Genomic DNA, 27600 nt, shown 5'->3' on the forward strand with positions numbered 1-27600 from the left:
CTTGAGATCAGTGTCTAGAAATCTGTGAAGATGGATGGACTGATAACATGTACTGAGAGAAACAATTAATAAACTGCATGAAATTTTACCATTGCCTATGTTTTAATTCCAATCCTGTAATGTTTGTTCTGTTTGCAGAAATAAACCATGCAAAATTTCACAAGCGAGAAATGCAAAAGCTATAATATGTGCTTTAATTTTAATCGGAGTTCTACATGTCGCACAAAGGCAGCATGGTGACTCAGTGATTATCACTGCTGCCTCACAGTGCCAGTGATCTGGGTTCAATCCCACCCTTGGGTGACTGCGTGCAGTTTGCACACTTGCCCCATGTCTGCATGGGTTTCCTCCCACAGTCCAACAGTGTGCTGGCTAGTTGGATTGACCATGCTAAATTGCCTGTAGTGTTCAGGGATGTGTAGATTAGGTGGGTTATAGGGGGATGGGGCTGGGTGGGATGCTGTGAGGGTCGGGGTGGACTTGTTGGGCCGAAGGGCCTATTTCCATAGTGTAGGGATTCTATCATGATTCAATGAAAGCTCAACATCAAATGTAGTACCCTGTAGAACTTATAGATATTGGCTTTAACTGCATAATGGCAAGTAGGATCTTGCGCTGTTCCTCTTAGCACAAAGCACGCTAGGTGAAATGCAATGCGTCTTTTGTGAGCGATTATCTATTGTTACACTAATTACTTAAAATGATTAGTTAAGCCGGAATTGAGCATTTGCCTTCCAAAGTAAAAGGTTTATACTATTAAATTTGGTTCTGACATTGTAGCCCACACAGCTTTTCAATATAATACACTCAGCTAACTGTTGTCTTAATTTTCCTAAATTACAAATATTAAGCTTTTGGATATTGTCTCTGTCTCCATGGGGAACCATGAGCCTGAAGAACCAAATGACCTTTATGTGGAGAAATTACTGATGAGCTTTCACTCTTTTAATTTTATCACTTCAAGATCAACTTTTGACATGAATTAGAAATAAGGCAAGTTAAATGTGAATTAACAAGCACATGAGAATTGGAATTAAAACATAACTGGCATCACTGATGAAATTTGAGAATGTTGAATGTGCTGGACGTTAGTTGGAATCTTGTTTGATCGTCCGTTGTCAGTTAAGGGAAAGAATATTTGGAAGAATCATATGAGAAAATGAGTAACTGTGAAGATGGATGGTCTGATTACATGTACTGAGAGAACCAATTAATAAACTTCATGAAGTTTTACCATTTCCTATGTTTAGTTCCAATCCTGTAATGTTGGTTCTGTTTGTGGAAGTAAACCTATAAAATTTCACGAGCGGGGAATGCAAAAGCTATTTTGCATTTGGATTAAATTGAGCACCCAAAAATAAGTTGGAACAAAACAGAAATTCCACTAACGTTGAAAAATTGGTTTAAAAAGAACTTTGAGGTTAAAACTCACTCAATAGACTGAACCCAGCGACAACGTCTTTTACGACAATAGTTTATAAATCTATTCAGACTGAGGCAGTTGTGTATTTTTCTCCGATTTTATTTTGCGTAGATTGTACTTCAGGCCGAGGATACAGTGTTGCCAATATGTTCACTTGGTCTGAATATTGGTGTTGTTGACGCTCTCATGTCATACCTCTGTGTCTGCGGATATGCTTCTGGCATCTATTCCATTGCTGGAGTTGTCCTTTCATTTACAGAGTTCCTTGGCCTTAGAAGTACTTGTCCTTCTGTGAACACAGAGAATCTGATTTTTCTTGATTGAACAAATATCTGCAGCCAAAATTATCAGATTCGTTGCGAATCATATTTTTAAAATAAATTCAACAATTTTTGTTTCTCACCTCGCACTTCAGAAATATTTGCCATGGCAACCTCTGGGCTTTTTGCTTCGAAAGGCCACTAGACTGGTTAAAATTTCAAGTGTCATTTGGAAATACACAGGGACATAAAAGCAGTGATTTTTTAAAAAAAAACCCCTGACTCTGAAACTGAAGCTAAAACTTGACATTTTAACCTTTTAATTGTACCCAAAACAGAATCAGCCTTCAATCTTTTCAATAGTCAATGCAATAAAGGTCTATCGGAGACCAGCTCAAACACCTAAATCATGTCTGCGGACAGAGTAGCCTCTCAGTTTCACAGTGTGCTGTTCTTTATTCACGTTGGATATGTCAGGAGTTTTCCCTGATAATAGATTTCTTTTTGTGGATACAGGAATCGTCAGCAAGGCATGTTTCTCTGAACTCGCTTGCCGTTAAGGCATGAGAATCTTGATTTTGCAATGTTCAGGAGTTTAATTTGAAACACCGACCAAGAGCAGTTTGGGAAATAAAATTCTGGGAAATAAACCTTGCTGTTTAGTGTCCAAGTTGTTCACGAGTCCTTCCAGGTTTCACCCTTTTTTTTTTAGCCAGCTTGCACTGTACCTTTTGAGCTCCTGTCTCTTTTCGCGCCAGACAGAAAAACTGAGCATGATTTACAACTTGTCAACCATAAGAATTCTCTGCGTTCCTTTCTGTCTCTGCTTGCATTTTCTGTGTGTGATGATCTCACCCTTTCAGCTGCTTGGCCTGCACGTCTGCTTAGTGTTGGCAGCACTGCTTTGCATTTACCAGCCATATGGATTTTTCCTTGATTTCCTTTCCAGATCAATAGTTGTCAGGTCACATGGACTTGTGTTCTTATTAACTAAGAGAATTACAATTGGTTCCATTTTATAGCTTTAAAAATTCTTTACGTACATTGTTCTAAAATTGTGGATTCTACAAATCTTTTGAAGTTGCAGATTTTCCTTGTTGTTATGGTTCTGTGTCAAAGGTCTTCACTATTCATAAAGGAGTACTCATGATCTTCTGCAATTATTGTTTAAACTAGAGATTTGAGGTGATACAAATTACGTAATGAGAAACCTGAGATGCTGATATACTTTGAACCTCAGGTGTTCTGGAGACTTGCATCACGCTTTTGTATGTCATGTATATGACAGGGATGATTGAGATTAACTGAAAATAGTGTTAAAACACAGAATGCAAATACCACCGACATGTTTGTCAAGACATTTTGTCTGTCACTGTATTTGTTAACAGGAAAGGAACAATGTTCTGTATTGGGTATTTCAAATTGAAGATGAACATAGATCTTGTGCTGTGAGATGTCAGGTAAATTTACTCTGCACCAAACGTGTGGCCGAACCATCTTGGCAGAACAGGTATTGTGTATTGCATCACTGCTTGCCTATCCTATGCCTGTCATCTTTGTCATTTGTTAACTGATGCTGAATAATATGCATGCTGTTTTGTGTAAGGTCATCCAAAAGATAGCACCCAGACTTGCCATTATCTTTAAGAAGCAAGAGAACTGCAGGTGCTGGAGAATCGGTGATAACCAAGTGTGGAGCTGAATGAACGCAGCAAGCCAAGCAGCATCTTCGATCCTGTGCCTTTAAATCTTGAGTACAAAGATCTTGTTTCAAGTGCTTTGTGTGACATTACTTGCACCCAGCTGAGGAGTTGATATCGATATGCAAAGTCAGTTAAACAAATTGTGAACATTTCCAAGAAACTGGAACAACTGCAGGTGCTAGAATTCAGAACAAGAGAAGTTGCCAGAATATTTCAGCAGGTCCGGCAGGATCTTTGGGGAGAAATCAGAGTTAACATTTCAGGTCCAGTGACCCTTTTTCACAAATACAGAAGGCAAAGTTCTGAAGAAGAGTCACTGAACCCAAAATATTAACTGAGATTTCATTAACATATCCATCTGTTTAATGAGAAGCGTCAATGGACGTACATGGAATAGCGTAGGCTAGATGGGCTTCAGATCGTTATTACAGGTTGGCACAACACCGAGGGCCAAAGGGCCTGTACTGTGCTGTAATGTTCTCTGTTCTATAATGTTTTTGGCAACTGGTGCTGTACAACAGCTAAAAATTGGATTAGCAGCTTTGTGTGATAATGTATGTACTAACATTGTTATCCAAAAGTTGTGTTATTAAGACAATTTTGTTTCTTTCCATTCAGGTGATATTACTCAGAAAGGCTATGAAAAGAAAAAGGCCAAACTGCTGGCTCCATACATACCACAGACTGTAGGTAAGGTGATGCAGTATGAACAGAATTTCTGGTAAATCCAAGTAACATGACAGTCTTTAATGACAAGGACAAGAGACTATCTGTTCAGCTCACAGTACTATATTCTGTCTTCCCCTGGGCCAACCCTAACGATGAACATTAATTGTTTGGTTTCTCTCTTGTGCCCCCGTGAGCTAACCATGTCTTGAAAACCCGACTTTTGCTGTCTTGACGTTTTGCAAGAGCATATTTAAGATTTCAGTAGCAAATTGTGTGAGAGAACAAACAGTACAACAGTAGTGTGGGGAATTTTTTTTAAAAAAGCTGTCTTTAACATTCTTATGTAAAGTTTTTGCTTTGACTTGGCCCCATAGATTGTTTGGGGTGTGCATTTTTTATGTCAACACTTGAAGGTCAAAAAGACCTAATCGCAGTTTAAGTATTGCATGAGGATGGATGACTTTTGCAGCTTGCTTAAGAGATTGCCTTTCATAAGTTTTCATAACATGTAATGTTGAACTGAGTGTTTGTTTCCTCAGTAAAGAATTTTTGTTGTGATGTTTTCATTTGTTGCTCTATATATTGAAATTGTTTCTTGTGTACTGAAGATCAATATCAAAATTTGATACTGGAGATTACCCTAATCCTTGTGATTCCAAAATGACTGAGAGAAACTGTTCTGGACTTGGTGCAAGTCAAAAGATTCCCACATGGACAAGACTGTTCTTCTTTTCTCTAATGTCATCTCATTGAGGCTGCAGTGGATGACAAATTTGCTGTGTTGGTTATCAGACCAAATATAAATCTTGTCTTTGTTCTATAACTTATGAGCAGCTGGTACTTCCTGATGACAATCATGCTCATGCTACACAGTGATAGCTGCAGAATAGCTAAACGCTTCCTTACCACTTCCATTCCACCCTTCCTTGCCCCAGCCAAATAATATAGGAGAGCCAAAAAACCAGGGCCCATTCAAGGGGCGGGGGAGTTTGAGTTCCTCTCACCCTTCAGGCAATCAAAACCAGTCCAGGAGATCATTGGGATCAGGTAGAGACACTGATGCCATCCTTGGCCAAGTGAATAACTGGATGGCTAACTCTTTTTTGTTTGTCTGTCGAAAGCATCCATCCTAAACTGTTGAAATCCTATAGAGAGTATACCTGCATTTTTATAAAGCTAATAACCCTGATTATGGCATCCTGTCTTAGTCAATATATGGACTATTGTAGCTTTCTTGTCACATTCTTCAGTATTTCCTGTGTCTGGATAACTAGGCAGATTCAATTTAGCATGCTTTGGAGAACATTTTGCCATGTCCATTTCAATTTATTTTAACTATAACTCCTATTGGCTTCAAAACAGCGTCAGAATTTAAAAATTGTGAAGTGAAGCTTGTTGGAGTTTGTGAATGGTTTTGTGTAAAAACACTAGTTTTCATCGTTGTAAGGCATGATACACGGGAGAAACATTGCTGGTGGTGGTGAGAGATAGTAGGAACCGTAAATGCTGGCGAATCCGAGATAACAAGGTGCAGAGCTGAATGAACGCCGCATGCCGAGCAGGAAAGCTGAGAGTGGGAAACGCATAAAATAGATCTGCAAAGCGCATGTATGTGTGGTTTTCTTTCAAATCCTTTTTGACTCATTGTAACGAGGACACAAGAGGATTGATGTCATCCTTTTAATGTCTCATCTCCTAAACTGAAGGAACGTTTTTTGGTAGGGTGGGGAGAGACCCTTCTTCAGAAATGGGGGAGGGGAAGGGGATTCTGAAATAAATAGGGACCGAGGGGGAGGTGGCTAGAAGGTGGATAGTGGAGAAGAAAAAGGATCTCTATCCGTCTTCGAACTGTCTCCCCCTCTTCCTACTTATTTCAGAACACCCTTCCCCTCCCCCATTTCTGAAGAAGGGTCTAGGCCTGAAACGTCAGCTTTGCTGCTTGGCCTGTACCTTGTCAGCTTGGATTTTCCAGCATCTGCAGTTCGTATTACCTCTGCTCACTATGTGCCCTGTGTTCCTTGTGTAAGCGTGTCCAAACATTTGGCAGCAACTTTCAAGTTTCACATCTTTTCTAATCTTCTGAACAAAGTGAATACATTATGGTGCTCTGCCATCTTGTTGTGAAAGCTCAATTTGCCTGTCTCATTACAGTTTTTTTGTGGCCTTCTCTGCAGTTGAGTTTTCTACTTGGGTTTATAACATCGGAAAGCTAGGATACTTGCATGCATCGGCTCATTTTGTTGAAGCTTTCCATTTCCTATTCATCCAAACAATTCCTAAGAAGGGAAACTTGAGGTGAATCAATATGAATACTACATGGGAAAAAAAGTGCTGATTGGTTAGCAAGTGGAGTCCAGTTAAGCTGTTGTCATGGAGAATGCACCCATTTATATTGTTTGACAATTAACCACCAGACTTTGGTTCATTTTTAAACCAATCAGATTGACTCTGACGCTGATTAGCAGAGTATTATCGGAGAGATGAACCAGTGAATGACTGTCATCTATTTTAAGTTGAAACAGGTGCAGTGCATGTAGGTGCTATTTGTCTGCAGAGAGTCCTGTGTATTAGCATCTGCAGCTTCCTGTGTAAGTCCACAGAGCCTGGCTGATGGTGCTAAATTGGTTCAGTGTAATTCATATTCAAATGCTCTATCTTCAAATGACGACCGTGTATTTATGCATCATTATCCTCGATGAAGAGGCAGAAGATGATGCCATTGTTAAATAATTGACGCTCTAGCACTGACCCTCGTGAAAGTCAATATTTACTGCCTATAAACATGAAAATATTTTATGCATACCTACTCTTTTATTTTCCTGTTCATTAGCCAAACCTGTTAGCAGTATGACATAAGGCCTTATCTTGCCCATATGATGTTTTAGGTAAGTGTCTGTATGTATCTGGGAAATTGTAGTATTCTGTATCTTCTGATTCCCCTTTTTATCTATCTTTGTGAATAAATGCTTTTAAGAAAAAAGCTCCCAATAAGTTTGACAAACAGGATTTACCTTCAATACGAGATAACACAGTATGAAGCTGGATGAACACAGCAGGCCAAGCAGCACCTCAGGAGCACAAGAGCTGACGTTTCGGGCCTAGACCCTTCAATACAAGAATGTTTACATACTGTAATCATATTCTGATTTTCTAAGTGATTTGCTTAGACTTAACTAATATATGTTACAGCATTTTCCCTGCAATTGCTACCCCAAGAATAAGTGATATATAATTTTCTTTTTTTTTTAATGCCACCTTTGTTGAGAAGTGTCTAACATTTTAAAACTGCCAGCTTGATGAATCTGTTCGTGAATCCAGTAAATTTTGGGAAATCATTGCTCCTGCATCCATCTGCTCTGCAACTATCACTTTTAGGACCTGTGTGTGGGGGCCAGGAGTCATCGGGTCCTGGGGACTTGACTGATTTGCTGTCGTGGTTGGATGTTGAATTGGTCAGTCAAAAAAGGACCGATACTTAGTAGCTAGTGACAATGTTTGTGAAAGACGAAAAGGAGGGCAACAATGATTCTCATTGGACTTTGGAAGGCTCTGCCTGCTGAGTTTCTCACGCTCATGTGCTCTCTTGCTTGCGTGCTCTCCCTCCCACCCCACCCTTCCCAAAAAAATTCGTTCAGTTTAGGAGATGAGACATGAAAAGGATGACATCAACCCTCTTCTCTCCTCCTTAGTGAGTCAAAAAGGAAATGAAAGAAACCACACATACGCTGTTCTAATCCAGTCTGGTGTTAGAACTGTGCTTTGCAGATCTATTTTTCCCACTCACAATTATTTTCAAGGTTTTTCTTGAAAGGCAGAGTTTAAATTGTAAGTTTGCAGATCATGTTTCTTGGGTAGTCATTGGTTAAAACTGTTTGCTTACAATGTATTATCATATTGTTTTGAATGATGAAAATTTGATTTTGGCCTTTAGGTAAAATTGGACATTCTGGTAAATCATCAAATCTGGACATTTGACTCTGGGAATATTGAGACTTGATTTCCAGTGCACTATCCCAGGGAGCCATGACATTAATGAAATATCAGTTTTCTTCAGAGTTATTTGAACATTTTGGCTATGTAGTTTTCATGTTATGATTCTTGAATACAGCTCTAAATTGGATGAGGGGCTGTGAATTTTAGCTGAGGCTCTTTTTTAACAGATAGATACCAAGTAGGAACCAAGACGATCAAGTTCACATGTATGGTGTGCTAAAAAGTATTAAAATTGCATGCAAAATGACAGTCACAAGTTTTGTATATGAATCAGAAATGCAATTATCAACGTCTGGATTCATAATTAACCACGCAAGGTTAGTGTTAACTAAATTGTACCACTTCAATGTACTCAGTTGCAGCACAATCTACAATAAAGGCAGGTGTCGGATTTCATTTTTACAACTATTGATTATGTTTGTTCACTTTGGTAATTAAATGAAGCTTAAAGTAAGCCAGAGAAAAACCTGCTGCTCCTGTACTCTTTCAGCGACTTCAATCTTTTTAATGTTATGCTTCATTAGTGGCAATCTTTATTTCTGGATTGCTCACAAATATTAACAGAGCTGCACAGCTGTGTACCGTTTTGCAAAACTTTCTAAAATAGCACCTCAACAAAATCATATAAACTTTCATCTTAAGCTTTTCTCCTCAACTTGAAGCATGTCATCAAGGAGCCTAAGCAAAATTGGAGCCTCTGGGAATCGGGGAGAAAATTCTGCAGTAGTTGGAATCATAACTATCACAAATGGCACAGTGATAGCTTTTGGAGGTTAATAATCTCTGCTTCAAAGCAACTTTGAAGCTTGGGCTGATACATGGCAAGTGCATTCACAGCAGTCGTGTTTTATTCTGGTAACCTTATTTAAGTTTATTGTTACTGGAATGGAATAGTTTCTTTCTGATTGAACATTCCATCTATTTACTTGGACAAATAACAAACTCCTCTAACAGTCTGGCAATAGAGATGGTGAATTTGGCATAATTAAGTCTGCTTTTAAAATGACCTTTTTAATCCACAATTTTCCAAATTCCTAATTATTATCAAGCATTTTGAATAGCCAGCATTTTGAAAAAAACTCGATGCTTTGATTAAAAATGCATTACCAATTTGAGACTGCTGGTATGCAAAAAAAATTGCTGTTCTTTTGGCAACATTAAGTTTTACCAAATTTTCAACAATTTTGGCTATGTAGTTTTCATGTTATGATTCTTGAATACAGTTCTAAATTCGATGAGGGGCTGTGAATTTTAGCAGAGTCTCTTTTTACCGGATAGATACCAAGTAGGAGCCAAGAGGATCAAGTTCACATGTATGGTGTGCTAAAAAGTGGGATTAATGGTAAAAGTAACAGTTTGGATATGAGGGCTTGCTTCTTCACCGATGACATCATACTCATTTTCTTGACTGTCACCCGCATTCACTCTTCCAGAGTAAGCAAAAGGACTCTGAAGGCCCAAGCCCAAAATTTAGAAAAATAAGGCAACTCCTGGGTAATTGCGTATGTATATGTGCCCATATGTTCAAATTAATTGCTTTGTTTTTGTCAGTGAGGAATTGCTATTGTTTGCGTGCAAATTTGCTCGGATTTGTGTGGCCTGCATGTGTCTCTTGTAGAGTAATAAGAAAATACTTGGTGAATATGTTGTATCTTTTTGGAAGTTTGTGTTGGATGTATTTGCCATTTATGATCCAGCATAATATTTTTATGCTGCTTTTCATGAGGGGTATTGCATATTTAAACTTGGTATTGATTGGAATTTCAGTACAAATATTTGCACTCTCTTTGCTTGTTGTATTTGCGTTGTGAGTTTGCTAACAAACTATGGTATTAAAGCCATGCTGTATTAAAACTGAAACTGCATTCATGTGTGTAAGCAATACTTTTGATAACTTCGTGTAATGAGGTTGGGAGAAATACATAATTCAAACATTAAGTTCTGTCCAGAAGTTTTTATACATGTATGCCATATTTGTGAGGTTGCTAAATGACCATGGAGGTAAATCTTTTATGCAACTGGTAACAAGCTAACCTTATTGCATTTTGTATCATCGAGCCTAAAATGATGAAATTTTTGAACAATGGAACAATTGTTGTGGAGTGCTTTTGGTTGGCTATAAAAACATACTCCTCAGTGCTCAGTCTCCTACCATCAATGTACAATGCATTGTACGTGAATTGCGTAGAAGTAGTTCTGTTCCTGATGGTTCGCCTCAGTTTGGAGTAAAATTACCTTTGGCAAACAGTTGAGAGAGACTGATAGATGGGGCTATAATGGTGCAAAATATTGAAATTGTTCGTGCAAGACATTTCCAATGTTAAGCTGTCTTTGAAGATGACATTGTACAGATTCTTTGAGGGTGCAGTGTATTGCTGATGTTTTAAAGTGCAGTTTGCATGTCTCGATGAGATCATACAGGAATGCTGGTAGTTGAACAGACTGCTTTGTAATATTATTTTCAGACATTTTAGCTATTATTGAGCCTTTGCTTTCGACTCCACAATGGGGCACCTTTCATGAGAATATAACATTTTCTCAAATGAGTTTATCTTGATTTGCTGCTTGACCTTTTCCCAGAGCTGGCAATGCCATAGTGCAGATGCTGCCTCTTACGACGTTTAACTGTAACGGGACTGCACAACAGCAGGAAAGGTTTCTATTTAGTTTTGTGTAACTTTTTAAACTGGTTGCTCTCACCATGTAAGTGAATGGTCATCTTTGCTTAGCTTCTTGGTATCTGTTACATTTATCGGAAATGCATTCAATTCTGCCTACTGTCAACTGATCATTCATTGTATACTAGTTGCCACGTGGAACAGATTTGTCTTTTTATTCTTTTCGATTAATGTGCAGTGTGATGCCGCCACCAAATACATCACTTGCACTCCCGTTTGCGCTTGTGCGTTCTCTATCCTGCCCTCCCTTGATTCAGGGGATGAGGCTGGCGTTGGAGGCATGCATTTGTCTCTTAACTGTCCTCTGGGCAATTAGGGATAAGAATTTACCAGGTTCCTGTGGGTCTGGAGTGCCATGTATGCCAGAAAGCTAAGGATGGCAGTTTTCCTCAGAAAACCAGTTGGGTTTTTTGAACAATTGATAGTAGATTCATTGTCCTCATTAGACTTGAATTCCAGGTTTTTAGTGAACACAAGTTCCACTATCTGCTGTGACATAATTTGAACCTGGGTCCCCAGAACATTATCTCTGGATCAGCAGTCTACAGACGTTAACAGTCGGCCTTAGCCTCCCCATTAGATTTGAAACAGAGCTCTGTCTCTTTCTCTCTTTGTGTCTGTCTGTGTGTCTTGCTCACGACCATGCCTCTTTCCCTTCTCCTCCCCATCCCACCATCTATGTTTTGAGCAGAGCTCTGTAGAAAGCCAAATGGTCTGTTGTGTTTGTGAATTGAGACAGCCAGAACTGGCTCAGTGTTATGCATGAGGCTCAGTCAGGGTTTTACGCAGGCTTACGATAACTGCCTGGTTTTTGTAAAAGCCCAGCAGGTCTGGCTGCATCTGTGAAGAAAAAAATTGGAGTTAACGTTTGGGGTTTGGTGACCCTTCTTCAGACCTTTGAGTCACTTCTGTTTTTGTCCTGGTCTAGAGCATCCACAGTTCTTTTCAGTTTCTTTTTTGCTGAGTTTTTGTTTTCTGTACCTTTATTGATAAAGCTCAGGATTTCATAAGCTTTAAAAACCACTTTTTCAACTTGCCTTGTCACCTTCACACTTATCGTTAGTTTCACATGCCTTAATTGAGTGGTCTGGACAGAGTTGATGGGGAGAAATTGTTCCTGCTTGTAAACTACTTGACAACTAGAAGGCAAACTTGAAGTGTTTCTTTTTTTGTAAAAAACAAGCAAGCTTGTGTCTGGAATGCATTGCCTGGAAGCTTGGAGGCAGGTTCAATTCAGGCATTCACGAGATGAATTGATGATTATTTAAATGGAAAGTATATCTAGAGTCACAGGGAAATGGCAATGGCTCTGACGTGAAGCTGGAATGTGCAAGGGCAGACATGACAGGCTAATAACACCACCTGCATAGTCATGATTCCATAATCATAATTCTCTCAGTCCAATGTTTCTCAGTTTTACGTCATTTGCAGATGTTGAAAATATGCCCCATTCAGAAAGTCAGGTGTAATAATCCTTGCATTCTTCGGTCTGCATGAAATCATCAACATGGAGCAAACCTGTTAAGCTGGGATAGCTTTGGTGGGCGTGAGCTAGTGGCTAAAGAGTCTCAACTCTGGGGGGCATGTTCTTAATCGAACACAATGTATTCTTGGCAGAATAACACTCACTCTGGGGATTTTCACTTTATATACTTTCATTTGTGTGAAAGAACTACCCTTAGCTAGCTTACTCCTACTTTTTGCCAGTTTTGTACCCATTTGCTCCAATCCTTTTGGTTCCATGAACTCTAAGTGAATGAGTATCTTTACAAGATCCTGGTTTGGTTTTAAGTGAACTGTCAACATGTTCTCCTCTTCCCATGGCACCTTATTGTGCAAGTGCTGAAAAGGTAGCGCTTGTCTCTTTCTTTTTTTTTTCTCCATCCTTCTTTCTAATCAGGAAGGATTACAAACATTCTTGAGGTGGAACAGAGATTTGCTGCCACTGACAATTTACCACATTGTGGAACTGTGCAGAAGGGTATGGGAGCTATATGAAGAAATAAATATCTATTAGCTGGACATGTGTCTGTATTACAGAAGGTGGTGCTGCACATCTTAAAATGCACAAAGGTGATTAAATCTTTGGGACCTGATGAGGTGTACCCCTGAACTTCTGTGGGAAGCTAGGGAAGTGATTACTGGGCACCTTGCTGAGATTTGCATCATCAATAGCCAGAGGTGAGGTGCAGGAAGATGGGAAGTTGGCTAACATGGTGCCACTGTTGAAGAAAGTTTGTGAAGAAAAGCCACGGAACAATAGACCGATGAGCCTGACATCAGTGGTGGGCAAGTTGTTGGAGGGGATTCTGAGGGACAGGATGTATGTGCATTTAGAAAGACAACCACTGATTCGGGATAATCGATATTGCTTTGTGCATAGGAAATCGTGTCTCACCAACATAATCAATTTTTTTTTGGAAGTGACAAAGAAGTTTGAGGGCAGAGCAGTAGACATTATCTATGTGGAGTTCAGCAAGGTGTTTGACAAGGTTCCGCATGGTAGACTGTTTGCTATGTTAGATCGTGTGGAATACAGGGAGAGTTAGCCATCTGGATACAGAGGGTAGGAGTGGAGAGGTTGTTTGTCAGACAGGAGACCTGTGGGTAAAAGTCTACGACAACGATCAGTGCTGGGTCCATGTGAACATAGTGGGTATGGTTAGTAAGTTGGCAGTTGACACCAAAATTGGTAGTGTAGCGCACAACGAAGGAGGTTAGCTCAGTACAACAGAACCTTGATCAAATGGGCCAATGGGCTGAGGAGTGGCAGATGGAGTTTAATTTAGATAAAAGTTAGGTGCTGTGTTTTGAAAAAGCAAATCAGGGTAGGAGTTATACACCTCATGGGCAGATCCTGGGGAGTGTTGCTGAACAAAGAAACTGAAACTAAAGTCACAGTTAGACAGGGTAGTGCAGAAGGCATTTGGTATTGTGATTTGTTGTCTTGCCGAGTTGTATAGTTGTGCAGAGGCTAGTATAGCAGTTTCTGAAAGGCCATTTGGGCAGAATGATATGTCTACAGAGTCAGTTTGGGTTGAGGTCAGGAACAAGAAAGGAGCAGTCACTTCGGGGGTTATTTACAGACCCCCTAATAGTTGCAGAGTAGTGGAGGAGCGGATTGGGAGGCAGATCCTGGAAGGGTGCATAAGTCACAGGGTCGTAATCATGGGAACTTCAACTTCGCAAATATTGATTAGAAAATTTTTAGTTGTAACAGTTCAGATGGAGCAGATTTTGTCCAGTGCGCTCAGGAAGGATTCTTGACACACTGTGTCGATAGACCAACACGAGGAGAGACCCCTTTGGATTTGGTGCTTGGCCATGAGCTAGACCTAGTGGTAGGAGAGCATTTTGGGGATAGCGATCAGAAATTTGTTTCTTTCACGATAGTCACGGTTAAGGGTTGGAACATAGAGTAAGGTAAGGTTTATAATTGGGGGAAGGGTAGTTACAATTCTGTTAGACCAGAACTGGGCAATATAAAATCAGAACAGATGCTGTCAGGGAAGAGCACTATTGAAAAGTGGAGATTGTTTAAGGAATGCATACTGTGTGCTCTCGATTGTGTTTGTCCTAGCGGGCAGAGAAAATGCAGTCGAGTGAGGGAGCCATGGTTCGCGAGAGAGGTCAAACGACTGATTAAGAGGAAGGAGGCAGCTGACGTATGGCCTAGTAGAAGAGCAACAGAGAAGGCTCTAGAGGGACACTAGTTAGCCGGGAAGGAGCTGAAGAAAGGGCTTCGGAGAGCTCAAAGGGGGCATGAGAAAACCTTGGCGGATAGGATCAAGGAAGACTTCAAGGCTTTTTGCACTTTGGTCATCTTCTTGCTCTGCACCTGAGAAAGGGCAGGGCCAATCAAGGATTGTAAAGGAAATTTGTGCAGAGAGCCTAAAGAGATAGGAGAGGTCCTTAATGAATACTTTCCTTCAGTATTCACAACTGAGAGGGTCCTAGTTGTAAGGAAAGACAGTGTGAAACAGGCAGGTAGGTAAGAGGAGGTTGATGTTAGTAAGAAAGACGTATACTAGGAATTTTGAGGAAGTTGAAGATAGATAAGTCCCCTGGGCCTGATGGGATTTATCCAAGGATTCTATGGGAAGTGAGGGAAGAGATCGCAGGGCCTTCGGCAATGATCTTTTCATCTTCACTGTCAATGGATCTAGTGCTGGGAGATTGGAAAGAGGCAGATGTTATTCCCTTGTTCAAAAAAGGGCGTAGGGATCACCTCAGAAATTCCAGGCCAGTTAGTCTTGTCAGTGGTGGGAAAACTATAAGAAATGGCTCGGAGATAGGATTTATGGTCACTTGGATAGGCACATTTTGATTTGTGATAGTCTGCATGCATTTGTGAGGGCTAGATCATGCCTCACAAACCTTATTCAATTCTTTGAAGAGGTGACCAAACATATGGATCAAAGTGGAGCAGACGATGTGGTATACATGGATGTAAGTAAGGCGTTTGATAAGGTTCCCCATGGTAGGCTCATGCAGAAAGCAAGGCGGCATGGAATGAGGAAAATGTGACAGATTGGATTCAGAATTGGCTGGTTCTTCGGCAAAACATGGCAGCGGACAGAAAATATTCAACATGGTGCTCAATTACAAGTGGTGTCCCACAAAGATCTGTTCTGTGTCCCCTTCTATTTGTGATTTTCGTAAATGATTTGGATGAAGGAGTGGAAGGGTGGATTAGCAAGTTCACGGACGATACGAAGGTGGGTCGTGTTGTGGATAGTGCTGTTCTGGGTTACAAAGGGATAGTGAAAGAATGCAGGGCTGGGCTGAGAAGTGGCAGATGGAGTTTAACACTGAAAAGTGTGAGGTGATTCATTCTGGAAGGACAAAATTGAAAGCAGAATACAGGGTTAACAGAAAGATTCGTGGCAGTGTGGAGGAGCAGGGGGATCTTGGGGTTCATGTTCACAGTTCCCTGAAAGCTGCCACCCAGGTGGATAGAATTGTTAAGGCGGCTTATGGTGTGTTAGCTTTCATGAATAGACAGATTGAGTTCAAGAGTCGTGAAGTTACGCTCCAGCTGTACAAAAGTCTTGTTCGGCCACATCGGAACTATTGTGTCTAGTTCTGGTCACCTCGTTACAGGAAAGATGTGGAAGCGTTAGTAAAAGGTGCAATGAAGATTGACCAGGATGTTGCCATGAATAGAGGGAAGGTCTTACTCGGAAAGGTTGAGAGAGCTAGGGCTTTTCTCTTTAAAACGATGAAGAATGAGAGGTGACTTGATAGAGTTGTACAAAATGCTCAGAAGTATAGACAGAGCAGACAGCCAGAAAACTTTTCCAAGGGTGGGGGTAGCTATTACGCATGGGGCATAGTTTTAAATTGGGTGGAGGTAGATATGGGGGAGACGTCAGAGGTAGGTTCTTCACTCAGTTGTAGGGGCGTGAAATGCGTTGCCAGAGAGGGCAGTGGAGTTGGCCTTATTAGGGGTATTTAAGTGGCTATTAGATCGACATATGGATGTTAGTATAAGCTAGAGGTGGAGGTTAGATCGAACTTCAGGTTCAGGGTAAATGTTTGGCACAACATCGTGGGCCAAAGGGCCTGTACTGTTCTACGTGGACGTTTCATTACCCTGCTCGGTAACAACATTAGTGCAGCTTCTGATGAAGTGCTGTTGTTTGTTCCCGCCTGGTATTTAAATTCTGGGGTCCGTTATGCTGGATTACCTCACTCCTGGTTTTCCTTCGCAGTGGAGTAAGTGTAAGGTCTAGGTCTGTTTGCTAATGGCCTTCGTAGTGGATAACCAGCCCCCTAGGAATTCCTGTGCTTGTCTCTGTGGTCGGTCCCAGGATCCTGGCGTTGTCTTTATCAAACTGGAGGTGTTCGTTATCCATGTGGTTGGAGATGAGTGAGGATTCGTCGTGACTTTTTGCAAGTGGGTGTTCATGTACTCTGGTGGCTAATTTTCTTCCCTGTCTGTCCACTGTGATGTTTGTCGCAATCCCTGCGAGGAATCTTGTATATGACATTGGTTCTGTCAGTAGTGGGTAACGGGCCTTTGATTCGGCTTAGCGGTTGGTGTGGGTTTGTGCTGCGGTGATTCCCAGCGATCGTAGAAGTCTTGTGGTCAGTTCACAAGTTCTTGATATATGGTAGTATGATGAGTGTGTTCAGCTGTGCAGTGTCTTGTTGTTGTTCATATAAGAGACATTGTCTGACCCAGTTGTAGGCGTATCCTTTGTCCTTGAATACTTGGAGGTACTCCTCCGCTTGTTTTGGTTCGGGGTTGCTGCAGTGTTTTGTTCCTCTACTTAAATAGCGTTTTTATGCAACTTTGTTTTCGGATATTAGGGTGATTGCTGTTGAAGTCCAGTGCTTAAACAGTGTGTGTGGCTTTTCAGTGTACTGTGGTCATGAGTTCCCCATTGGTCCTGCGTTCTGTGTTGATGTCCAGGAATGGGAGTTGTTTGTTCTTTGCCTCCTCCCTAGTGAATTTGAACCTAGTGAGTGTGTTGTTTGTTAGTGGTGCATCTCCTCCAGTTTGCTCCTTTCTTAATGATTTAAGGTCCCTGTATTGGATCCAAAGTTTGGGTTGCATTAGCAGAAGGGCCATGCTTTCAAGTCTCTGCATTTCCGCTTCAGCTATTAGTCCGGAGACAGGTGACCTTGTGTGTCTGTTGATTTGTTAATATTTTTGGCCATTAAAGGTATGGTCGGTTGTGAGGCATAGATCCTGTAATTTCTGTGTGACTTGGGTCTTAGTCATGTTTTCGTAATGTTGCCAGTGTTTCTCTGGCTAGTGGTATGCCGACCGATGTGAATAGGGTGGTAATGGCAAATGATACCACAGTCTCGTCATTGCCTACTCTCATGCCCTTTAGAGAATAGAGGAACTCCAGGGCTGAGTGGGTTGACCTGCTGACTCGGTACTTCAGCCTCCGTTGTAATTCCTCGACTAATCTGTGATGGTGTGCTTGGTCGGGAGAGAGAGTGTGTCTGGTCGGTAGAGTTTGAGGGATACTTCTGGTTTGTGTCCTCTCAAGAGGTTGGAGAATCGGGTGTTGGTTCCATCTGATTTCTTTCTTTGGTAGTCTGTTTTGTTGATTTTATGTGGTCCGATTGAGCCTCTTTAGTGTCCTGAGTATGTTGTTGCCCAGTTGTGGTGTTGGGTCCATCTGCATCTGCCACATGTGTTTGTGTCCGCTAATAGTGTCAGTGCTTAGGCGAGGTAATCGGGTTTGTTTAGCATTACTGTCATGTGCCCTTTGTCAGCTGGAAGTATTACGATGCTTTTGTCCTTTCTCAGTCCTCCTAGGGCCTTCCTTTGTGATGTGTTAAGAGTGTGGAGTTTGCTCCCTCTGGTCAGTGGTGGGATCACTGTATGCTTTTTGGCTTGTGTTTCCTTCATTGCCATTGGTCTTCATTGTGGCTGGAAATTCTCTCTTGTTAGCGTCTCTGTGGTTGTAGCTGAGTCTGTGAATTCGAACAGCTTTCTGTGTCTAAAAGGCTTCTTATCCAGGTATATGCTCTATGGTTGTCATTTTGGTGGGTTAGTTTGGCTACTTTCTTTTGAAGGATCCATCTTTTCCTCGTTTCTCAACTGCTGACTGTCAATAGCTTGTTCTAGCTCAGTTGTCTAGTCTTGTCTGGTAACATCTATGAATTAAGTGTTTTTGTGCGTAAGTTCTATGTCATGTCAATGGAGCTGGTTGTGTGCATCATTGACCATTACCTTTACCATCCTGTGGCTCCTGCACCACCACCACCCCCCTCCACCCCCCATGCCTTCAACAACCCACAAGCTCATAGGACAGCATAACACAAGGGCCAATAAAAAGACATGACCAATACTCGCTCATCTCCATCCACGTGGATAAGCAAAACAACCAGTTGTATTGGGACAAGCCAAGCAGAGACTAGCACGGGCATTCTTAGAGGCTTGGTTCTCCACTAAGAAGGCCATCAACAAACGCATGGACCTTGACCCTATATATACTCTGCTGCAAAGGAAAACCGGAAGTGAAGTAATCCAGCCCAGTGGACCCCAGAGTTTAAATACTAGGCAGGAAAACGCAACAGCACTGCTTGCTAACGTCCATCCCACCCCCTTGAACTGTCTGTCCTCCCTGGACTGATCTCCTCCCTACCTCCCTACGTGCCCTCACCTTTTACTGGCCCCATCCCCACCTTTTTGACCGGTCTGTCTCCTCAACACCTATCTTCTGTATCCATCATCTATCCGTCTCCCACCCCCCACTCCTAATTTATTTCAGATCCCCCTTCCCCTTCCCCTCCCCTCCCCCTTTTCTGAAGAAGGGTCGAGACCCAAAACGTCAGCTTTCCTGCTCCTCTGATGCTGCTTGGCCTGCTGTGTTCATTCCGCTCTACACCTTGTTATCTCAGCACTTCATCAGAGGCCGCATTGATGATGTTACCTAGCAGGATAATGAAACGTCTGCGGATCAATGATCCCACTCGGTGAGCCAACCATCCATAACCCGAGCTACAAATCTTCTCAAAAACCTGAGAGGCATTTGGTATGCTTACCTTTATTGGTAAATGCATTTAATTTTGGAGTTAAGACGCTGGACTCTGTACTGAAAACAAATGCATCCATGGCGAGAGAGCAAGCATATGTTTTCATTAAGTGTCGGAGTTGGGACATGTCTCAGCTTCCTCGGGACATTGATTCGGCCTCTTTTGGAATACTGTGTTCAATTTTGGTCTCCCTGCTCTCGGAAAGATGTTATGAAGCTTGAAAGGGTGCAGAAAATATTAACAAGGATGTACCAGGGTTGGAGGGCTTGAGCTATAGAGAGAGGCTGAATAGGTTGGGGGTACTTAGCTTGGTGGGTTGGAGGCTGAGGGGTGATCTTAAAGGTTTATAAAATCACGATGGACATGGCTAATTTAAATAGGCAATGTCTTTTTCCCAAGGTAGAGGAATCCAAAACCAGAGGGGGTAAGGTTTAAGGTGAGAGGGGAAAAATTTAAAAGGGGTCTGAGGGACAACCTTTGGATACAGAGGGTGGTGCTTAAGTGGAATGATCTGCCAGAAGATGTGGTGCAGGCTGGTACAAGTACATGTATTTGGCATCAGGCTGGGTACATGTATAGGGAGGGTTTAGAGGGATATGGACCACATGCTGGCAAATGGGACATGATCAGCATGGATGAGTTGGACTGAAAGGGCTGTTTTGGTGCTGTACATTTCTCTGACTGTCAGTACGTTGCTCATTATTCAATTTCCTTCACACTGGGAAGATGAACGCTGCTTTTGAGGTGTTTTTGCAAATTGCTTGTGATCAGCTCGTAGGTGTGACTTCGCACATCTGGTTGAATGACATTTGAATAATCCACCTAATTCCTACTTTTCCCCCTCTTTGTGACCCCTTGAGACATTCCAATGATCAACAATGATAATAAAACTCCAGTGATCAATATCATGAGAGGAATGGATACAAAAAGTATCAATTTAGGAGTCAACCTAACAATGCAATCATTGGACAGAGTGAACACTGACTTATGAAAGAGAAGTCATATTTGACATGTCTAGAGATTTGAGAATGCAGCTAGAAGAATAGATGAGGGGTAATTGGTGTGTATGAACCTTTTCAGAAGGCTAACAATAATAAGGTCGCTCACAAGACATTTGGTTAACAAAAGTAGAACAATGGTCGGCGCAACATCGTAGGCTGAAGGGCCTGTTCTGTGCTGTACTGTTCTATGTTCTAACCATTCAGATGAGATTAAACTTTACAAAGAGTAAAATAATGAAACTGTGAACTCTATCTGAATGCGTGCAGATTTTGAAATGAAACAAATGAACAGTGTATGTAAACAGAAATGAACAAGCATGATCTGATGGCCATTACAGTGTCATGGACACAAGATGACGTGGATTGGCACCTGAATCTTGAAGGGTATAGGACATTTCGAAGGACAGAAAGTAGGAAAATGTGGAGGGGTGACTCTTTAGTTCGTTACTGTATTAGCACATAGCAAGGAAAGACCAAAGTTTGGGAAGCCAAAATGTAGAAATAAAAATGATAATGACAAGGAAGCTTTTCTCGGAGTGGTGTACACACCCCTTAATAGTAACCACAAAGTAGGGGACGGTTTAACAGAGGAGATAATCCTTGTCAGAAAGATAGGGCGATAACCAAAGCCCCGGTCCTAGATTCTGCCTTATGGGGAAACAAGCAGTCTGCATCTAATCTATCAAGGTGTCTCTGTGCTCCCTCGAACTTTGTTTCAAGAAGGGCACGCTTCATTCTTCTTAACTCCAATGAGCGTGAGCTCAGCCTGTGCCCATCGTGGGCTTTGAGTTTTTTTTTTCTTGGTCTATTGCCTTCTCTTTTTTCCCCCTTGAACTCTCATCCCTTGCATCATTTTAATCCTTGCCAAAAACCACCATAGACTCAGCCTTTTTTTTCATTCCTGTCCTCCATCTCCCCTTTATCTGCTTGAAGCCTGTTCGATGTGTACATTTTTCAGGTCTGTCAAAAAGTTGCCAGCCTAAAACAGTCTGAAGGGTCTATGCCCGAAACGTCAGCTTTTGTACTCCTGAGATGCTGCTTGGCCTGCTATGTTCATCCAGCTCCATACTTTGTTATCTTGGATTCTCCAGCATCTGCAGTTCACATTATCTCTGAGCCTAACTCAGTAACTTTTTGGCTTGCTCCATATACATGATGCTTTCGGTTGTTGGCTTATATTACATGCTTGAATTTCCCTGCCACAGGATGTTTTAGCTGTTTAACACAGAACTGTTGAAACACAGCAAACTTTTAATCTTAAAAGATTATTTCGTCAGATGAATTTCTTGAGTTGACTTGAATTTCTGAGGTATCTGTCGTTAGAAATATACTAGTCTTCGTGTGCCTGATGTAAAGCTTGTGCTGAGAACTGAAGTATTGAGCTAAGTGCCTACATTGTAGAATTTGACAGTTTCTGCGAAGTTTAACCCATGTTTAACTGGTGTAGGTCTCAAATCTGAAGTATTTTAAGGAACTTGGGGGGGAAAAAATCATCAATCATTCAGCTTGTTCTGCCACTTAGACAGATCGTGGTTGGTCATCAACCTCAACACCATTTCTCCACACTATCCCCATGTCCGTTTCTATCATAAACCATAAATTTAATCTTCAACATGTTCAATGAGTGAGAGTCCACAACCCTCTGAAGTAGAGAATTTCAAAAACCTGTCACCCTGTCAGTGAACAACAATGTCTTCATCATCAAATGAAATGGCCTGGGTCTTATTCCTGAGACATTGTTCCCTCGTTCAAGAAATGCTGGATCAGGAAAACACCCTCTCCGCATCAACGCTCATGTTTTTTTAATTTTTCTTTTAATTAATTCACAGGGCTTGGGTGTCACTGTCGGCTCAGGATTTAGTGTCCATCCTTAATTGTTGAGAGGGCATTTAAGAGTCAAGCACATGAAGAACTATGTAGGTTTCAGTGAAATCATGTCACTGAACACCTAGAAAGAATTTGAGATCTTCTGCCTCACTGAGATAGCATGCTGGAAATTGAGCACTGCTATTCCTGTAGTTTTTATAAAGGTACCAAAAAAAGTCCCCAAATTACCTGTATTTTTGACTCAGGTTGATAGAAAGTACAGACCACGTTCCTGTATTTAACGAGAATCGGTATTTATTGCAATTACATAAATTCTAGCCACAGGTAATGAACAGTTAATGTATAACTGAGTTCAAACTCTATCCTCATATAACTATTGCCCTACATACACAGACGGATACCAAAAAAATGGGTGTTATGGGCAAAAAGGCTTCAAGGACAGTTCAGTGGTCCCCATCCACACCGTTCAGTCAAATGATCTTTTTTGTCTCGTCTCTCCAGACATTTTCACTTGCATGCAGGAAACCCGAAGCAACTGATTCACAGTTGTGCTGTCTCCAACTCAATTAAGAGCCACAGCTTAGAGCAACTGATGAGCGAAAATAAATTAGCCTCCAGGCTTGAGGTGTTCTCTTCCTGCAGAGAAAGGGCAAGTGCATTTTCGAAGTTCCATGGCTTTTGACGAAGCGTTCATGTTCGCAAGATGTTCAGCTGCTTGGGAGCCAATTGTGTAGTTGTTGACGGGCAGAAGGCCTTTGTCATTGACAGTGGGTCACCATTCAATGATTTGTTGTCGGTTACCTCTTCACTCGAGCTTATCTGCTGCCAGACTTCTCCCATTGCTTGCGCAAACAGCATTTAAACAGGATTAATAATGAATGTAAGATAATTTGCCTTTTTAAAAAAAAAATTCCTTTCCACAATCCTTTGTTATTGCAGCGGCCCTTTCCCATTTTGGCCCACAATTTGACAAGTACAGAAAAAGGTGGGGACGAGCTGGGCTGGTTTTGGGATGCAGTGGGCGGAGGGAAGACTTTGAAGCTTGTGAAGTCCACATGGCTACCATTGGGCTGCAGGGTTCCCAAGTGGAATATGAGTTGTTGTTCCTGCACCCTTCGGGTGGCATCATTGTGGTCCTGCAACCTTTGGGCGGCATCACCTGTGCATCCGCCCATGAGGTATACAGTATCCACTGTACCTGGTGTGGCTTTCTCTACATTGGGGAAACCAAGTGGAGGCTTGAGGACCGTTTTGCAGAACACTTCAGTTCGGTTGGCAATAAACAACTGCACCTCCCAGTCGCGAACCATTTTAACTCCCCCAAACCACACCCCCCCAAATTCCTCAGACGACATGTCCATCGTGGGCCTCCTGCAGTGCCACAATGATGCCACCCGAAGGTTGCAGGAACAGCAACTCATATTCCGCCTGTGAACCTTGCAGCCCAATGGTATCCATGTGGACTTCACAAGCTTCAAAATCTCCCCTTCCCCACTGCATCCTAAAACCAGCCCAGCTTGTCCCTGCCTCCCTAACCTGTTCTTCCTCTCACCTATCCTTTCCTCCCACCTCAAGCCGCACCTCCGTTTCCTACCTACCAACCTCATCCCCACCTCCTTGACCTGTCCCTCTTCCCTGGACTGACCTATCCCCTCCCTACCTCCCCACCTATACTCGCCTCTCCACCTATCTTCTTTTCTCTCCATCTTCGGTCCGCTTCCCCCTTTCTCCCTATATATTCCAGAACCTTCTCCCCATCCCCTCTCTGATGAAGGATCTAGGCCTGAAATGTCATATTTTGTGCTCCTGACATGCTGCTTAACCTGTTGTGTTCATCCAGCTTCACACTTTTTCACTATTTTGGGCCCACTGATTCTTCTTCAGACCTCCCATTTCTCCAAAAATTGGTTTTTCATTTTTGATATTCAGCATCTGCAGCTCTTTTTTTTGCTTTGCGTTTTTTTCACCTAGTGTTTTAACTGGTATCAAGTTGTATTTTTCACTGGTGCAGCAGATGTAGCTTTGGATCGTTGGTAGCATTCAGTATGGTACCATTACGGATGTGATTGTCAAGTATAAGTTAGTACTGACAAAGGAGATGTTAGAATAGCCTTGCTGCTTTGTTCCATCTGTTGGCGCATATTGTCTTTATCTGTGTTTGATGTAAAACTGGATTATATTGCTAAGATTTTTCAGTTTTCATCTGGAATAATGATGCTCTGTGTGCAGATGTTCCATTGTGCTGCTTGCAACAGTCTCTGAGAACATGAGTTGAAACGAGTTTAAATCTTCCTGCATTAACACAAAAAGCTTTGTTATTTCCTTATGAATAGAAAGAACAATTCAACGTGACACCAGCACCAAATGTGCTTTAACTAAGTGCTGTCATTACTTGAGTGTTTGATACTTAAATGTTTAAGTCATAGCACACAGCGATGTGAGAACTGTATTTGGGATCCTCACCTTTTCAGTTACTAAATACTTTTTTTAGTTCATTTTTGAATTACCGGCATCTCTGGCTGGCCAGTATGTATTTATTTATTGTCTGTCCCTTGTTGCCCTTGAGAAAGTGGTAATGAGCTTCCTCCTCAACTGCTGCAGTCTGCCTTTTGTGCTCCCACAGGCAGCTGGGGAGGGAATTCCAGGACTTGGACCCAACAACAGTGAATGATCAGCAATATCTTTGCAAGTGAGGATGATTACTGTCTTTGGGGAGCTTGGTGGTGATGTTCCCATATATCTGCTGCCCTTTTCTTTCTAGGTTGAAGTGGTAATGGTTTTGGAATGTGCTGTCTGAGGATCTTTGGTGAATTTCTGCAGTGCATCTTGTAGATAGTTCACACTGCTCCCACTGAGTGTCAATGGTGGAAGGAGTGGATGCTTGTGGATGTAGTGCCAATCAAGTGGGCTGCTTTGTCCTGGATGGTGTCAAACTTTTTGTGTTGTTGGGGCTTAACTCATCTGCACAAGTGGGGAATATTCCATTATGCTCGTGACGATGCCTTGCAGATGATGGACAGGTTTTGGGAAGTCAAGAGGTGAGTCGCTTGCTGCAGTATTCCTAGTCTCTGACCAGCTGTTGAGTTTCTGGTCAAAGATAAGGATATTGGCAGGGGATTTAGTTAAATATCAAGGGGCCATGGTAGGATTGTCTTTTAATTGTGGCCATAGCCTGGCATTAGTGGGGAATGAATGTTACTAGCTACTTGTCACCCTGAGCCTAGATATTGTCTACATCTTGATTTGAACATGGACTGCTTCAGTATCTGAGGAGTTATAAATGGTGCTGAATGTTGTGCAAACATTGGCAAACATCCCCATTTTTGACCTTAGGATGGGAGAAGGTCATTGCAACAGCTGAAGATGGTTGGGCTGAGGACACTGCCTTGATGAACTCCAGCAGAGATGACCTCCAACGACCATAACCATCTTCCTTTGTCAGGTGTGACACCAAAAGAGTGTTTGACCCCTGACAGCCATATCCTTGAAATTAACCAAAGAATTATTCTGCGTTCACCACTTGTATCCATGCAGAGTTCTGCATGCTTTAGTATTGATTCCAGTTTGTTCAAATGAAGTTGGGTTCACTTTGCAGAGCCCAGACATATCCTTAATCACTGGATCAGAAGATGTCTAAGATTGAGGACTTTGGACACCGGGCAACTTTTCAGGAAAATGCTGAATAGGATTTGATTGATTGTATCTCCAACTGAATGTATTTTATTGGAAACAGTGTGGTGCAACAGTGGTTTCATTATGATATTGTACTTCAATACCACTAATGTTTTAAAATTAGAATATTGAACCTTGACAGTACTAACGTGGAAACCTTCGAGGATGTAAATACATTCAGATTGTGAATGGAAAGTATTGGCATGTTTTGACTTTATCTGCATGTCGGGAAGGAGGGTGAGTCTGACCCAAACAAGCCGAATTTTCAAGAATTGTGCATTATTTCCATATGGTTGTGCCTATCCAAATCTTTCTTGAAAGCAGGGCTACCAGGAATTAACAGAAGCTATTATCTCGGATTCTCCAGCATCTGCAGTTCCCATTATCACTCATCTAGCCACTGTTCACTTCAGGTCTGCATATTACCTTATTGCGCTGTAAGAATACTGTGACCTCCAAATTCTAGTCAATGAAGGTTTAGCTGTGTAGGATTCTGAATTTTGATTGTTTCGCTGAGATGATACATTGAACAATATTCAAGGGCACTAGACTATACCTGTCTCCCATCCAGAAAACTGACTGAATTTCACTCTGTATTTGAGTAGATTTGTATTCTGATTTGTATTTTGCAATTAACATCAGCAAATTAATCAATACTTCACCTTTGCACTGCTTTGGATGAGGGTACCATATCGTTCTTTAAGATTAAATCTTAGTCAGCAAAGATTGAGCACGTGAATAATAATGAGCAATAGTCTCAGCTGTTGGCAAGTATGTAGCTAGTCAGCAGAACATAGATGGCTTTTGCCTTCTTTCAATTGCCCGATATGATAAACAGAGACAAGATGCAGGGGAAAAAGAACAACTTGAGACAATGTTTAAATGTTTGGGAAATCTTGCCATGTTGTGTTTTTCAAGATGACAGGATTCTTATCATCATCATTACAATATCCATCTAACTGAGCAATGTAGGAACAGATTGGTATTAGCTCACCGTGTGAGCAGCAGTCCTTTGTCCATTTACTGCTGTTGTTCGCCATCGTGTATGTCTTATGAATCCGAACCCGAAGATCTCCCTGCTCTCGAATTTTGCTGAAGAATGGCCTAGGCCCGCAATGTCAGCCTTCCTGCCTCTGATACTTCTTGGCCTGCTGTGTTCATCCAGCTCTACACTTTGGTATCTCGTATCACCCAAATTCTTCTTTTTAAGTTACTGGGTTTTATTTTTGGAGCTAATTGTTCAACCTCACACTAACATGTTGGAATATTTTTCTTAGGAGAAGCACTTCCATCTTTGATTCCAATACAAGCACACAATCCAATATGACTGTAGTCCAGTACTGAAGGAGTATTCAATGTTGGAGATGTAATCTTTCAGCTGAGGCATTGCATACGCTGCCTTCTAGGGTGTTTGTAATGAGATCCTGGGGCAATATTTGGAAGAAGAGCAGCCAAGTTTTCCTTGCTGTCCAGCCCTATAATGGTCCTGTAAGTGATAACACTAGACCAGATAATCTGATAGTTGCCTCTTTGTTTTGAGAACTTGCTGTGCCAGATTTCTGCAATTGTAGCTGTGACTATGCTTCATAGGTAGTTAATTGGCTAAGAGTGCACTGGGTATCCAACAGATGTGCAAATGCTACGTAAATGCAAGCTCTTACTCTAGCTCTGACAATGAGGTACATCTACAACATTTTGTGTTTATTCCACTGTTGATCATTATTTCTCTTTTCTTTCTGCTTCATTTGGCCTTCAGTGGCTCACTATTTTACCATTTGTAAATGACTAGCTCTATGTCCAAATCATCGTTGGAACCACCTGTAAAAGAGCTCGAGTAGACAGCTACGGACCACAAGCATCCATGACTTGCCA

The 27600-nt window shown here is 41.6% G+C and overlaps 1 protein-coding gene across 4 annotated transcripts in view; it reads left to right on the forward strand.

Annotated features, from left to right (window-relative positions):
- LOC125454046 (disco-interacting protein 2 homolog A-like) overlaps window positions 1-27600 on the forward strand; it is a 236731-nt gene that overhangs the window by 73087 nt on the left and 136044 nt on the right. For all 4 annotated transcript variants that reach the window (XM_059647072.1, XM_059647073.1, XM_059647074.1 and 1 more), the window contains exon 2: window positions 4005-4076. In XM_059647072.1, coding sequence (XP_059503055.1) covers window positions 4005-4076 — 72 coding nt within the window. The remainder of the gene's footprint in view (window positions 1-4004; window positions 4077-27600) is intronic.

The sequence above is a fragment of the Stegostoma tigrinum genome, chromosome 7, assembly GCF_030684315.1.
Source record: "Stegostoma tigrinum isolate sSteTig4 chromosome 7, sSteTig4.hap1, whole genome shotgun sequence".
Classification (NCBI taxonomy): Eukaryota; Metazoa; Chordata; class Chondrichthyes; order Orectolobiformes; family Stegostomatidae; genus Stegostoma; species Stegostoma tigrinum.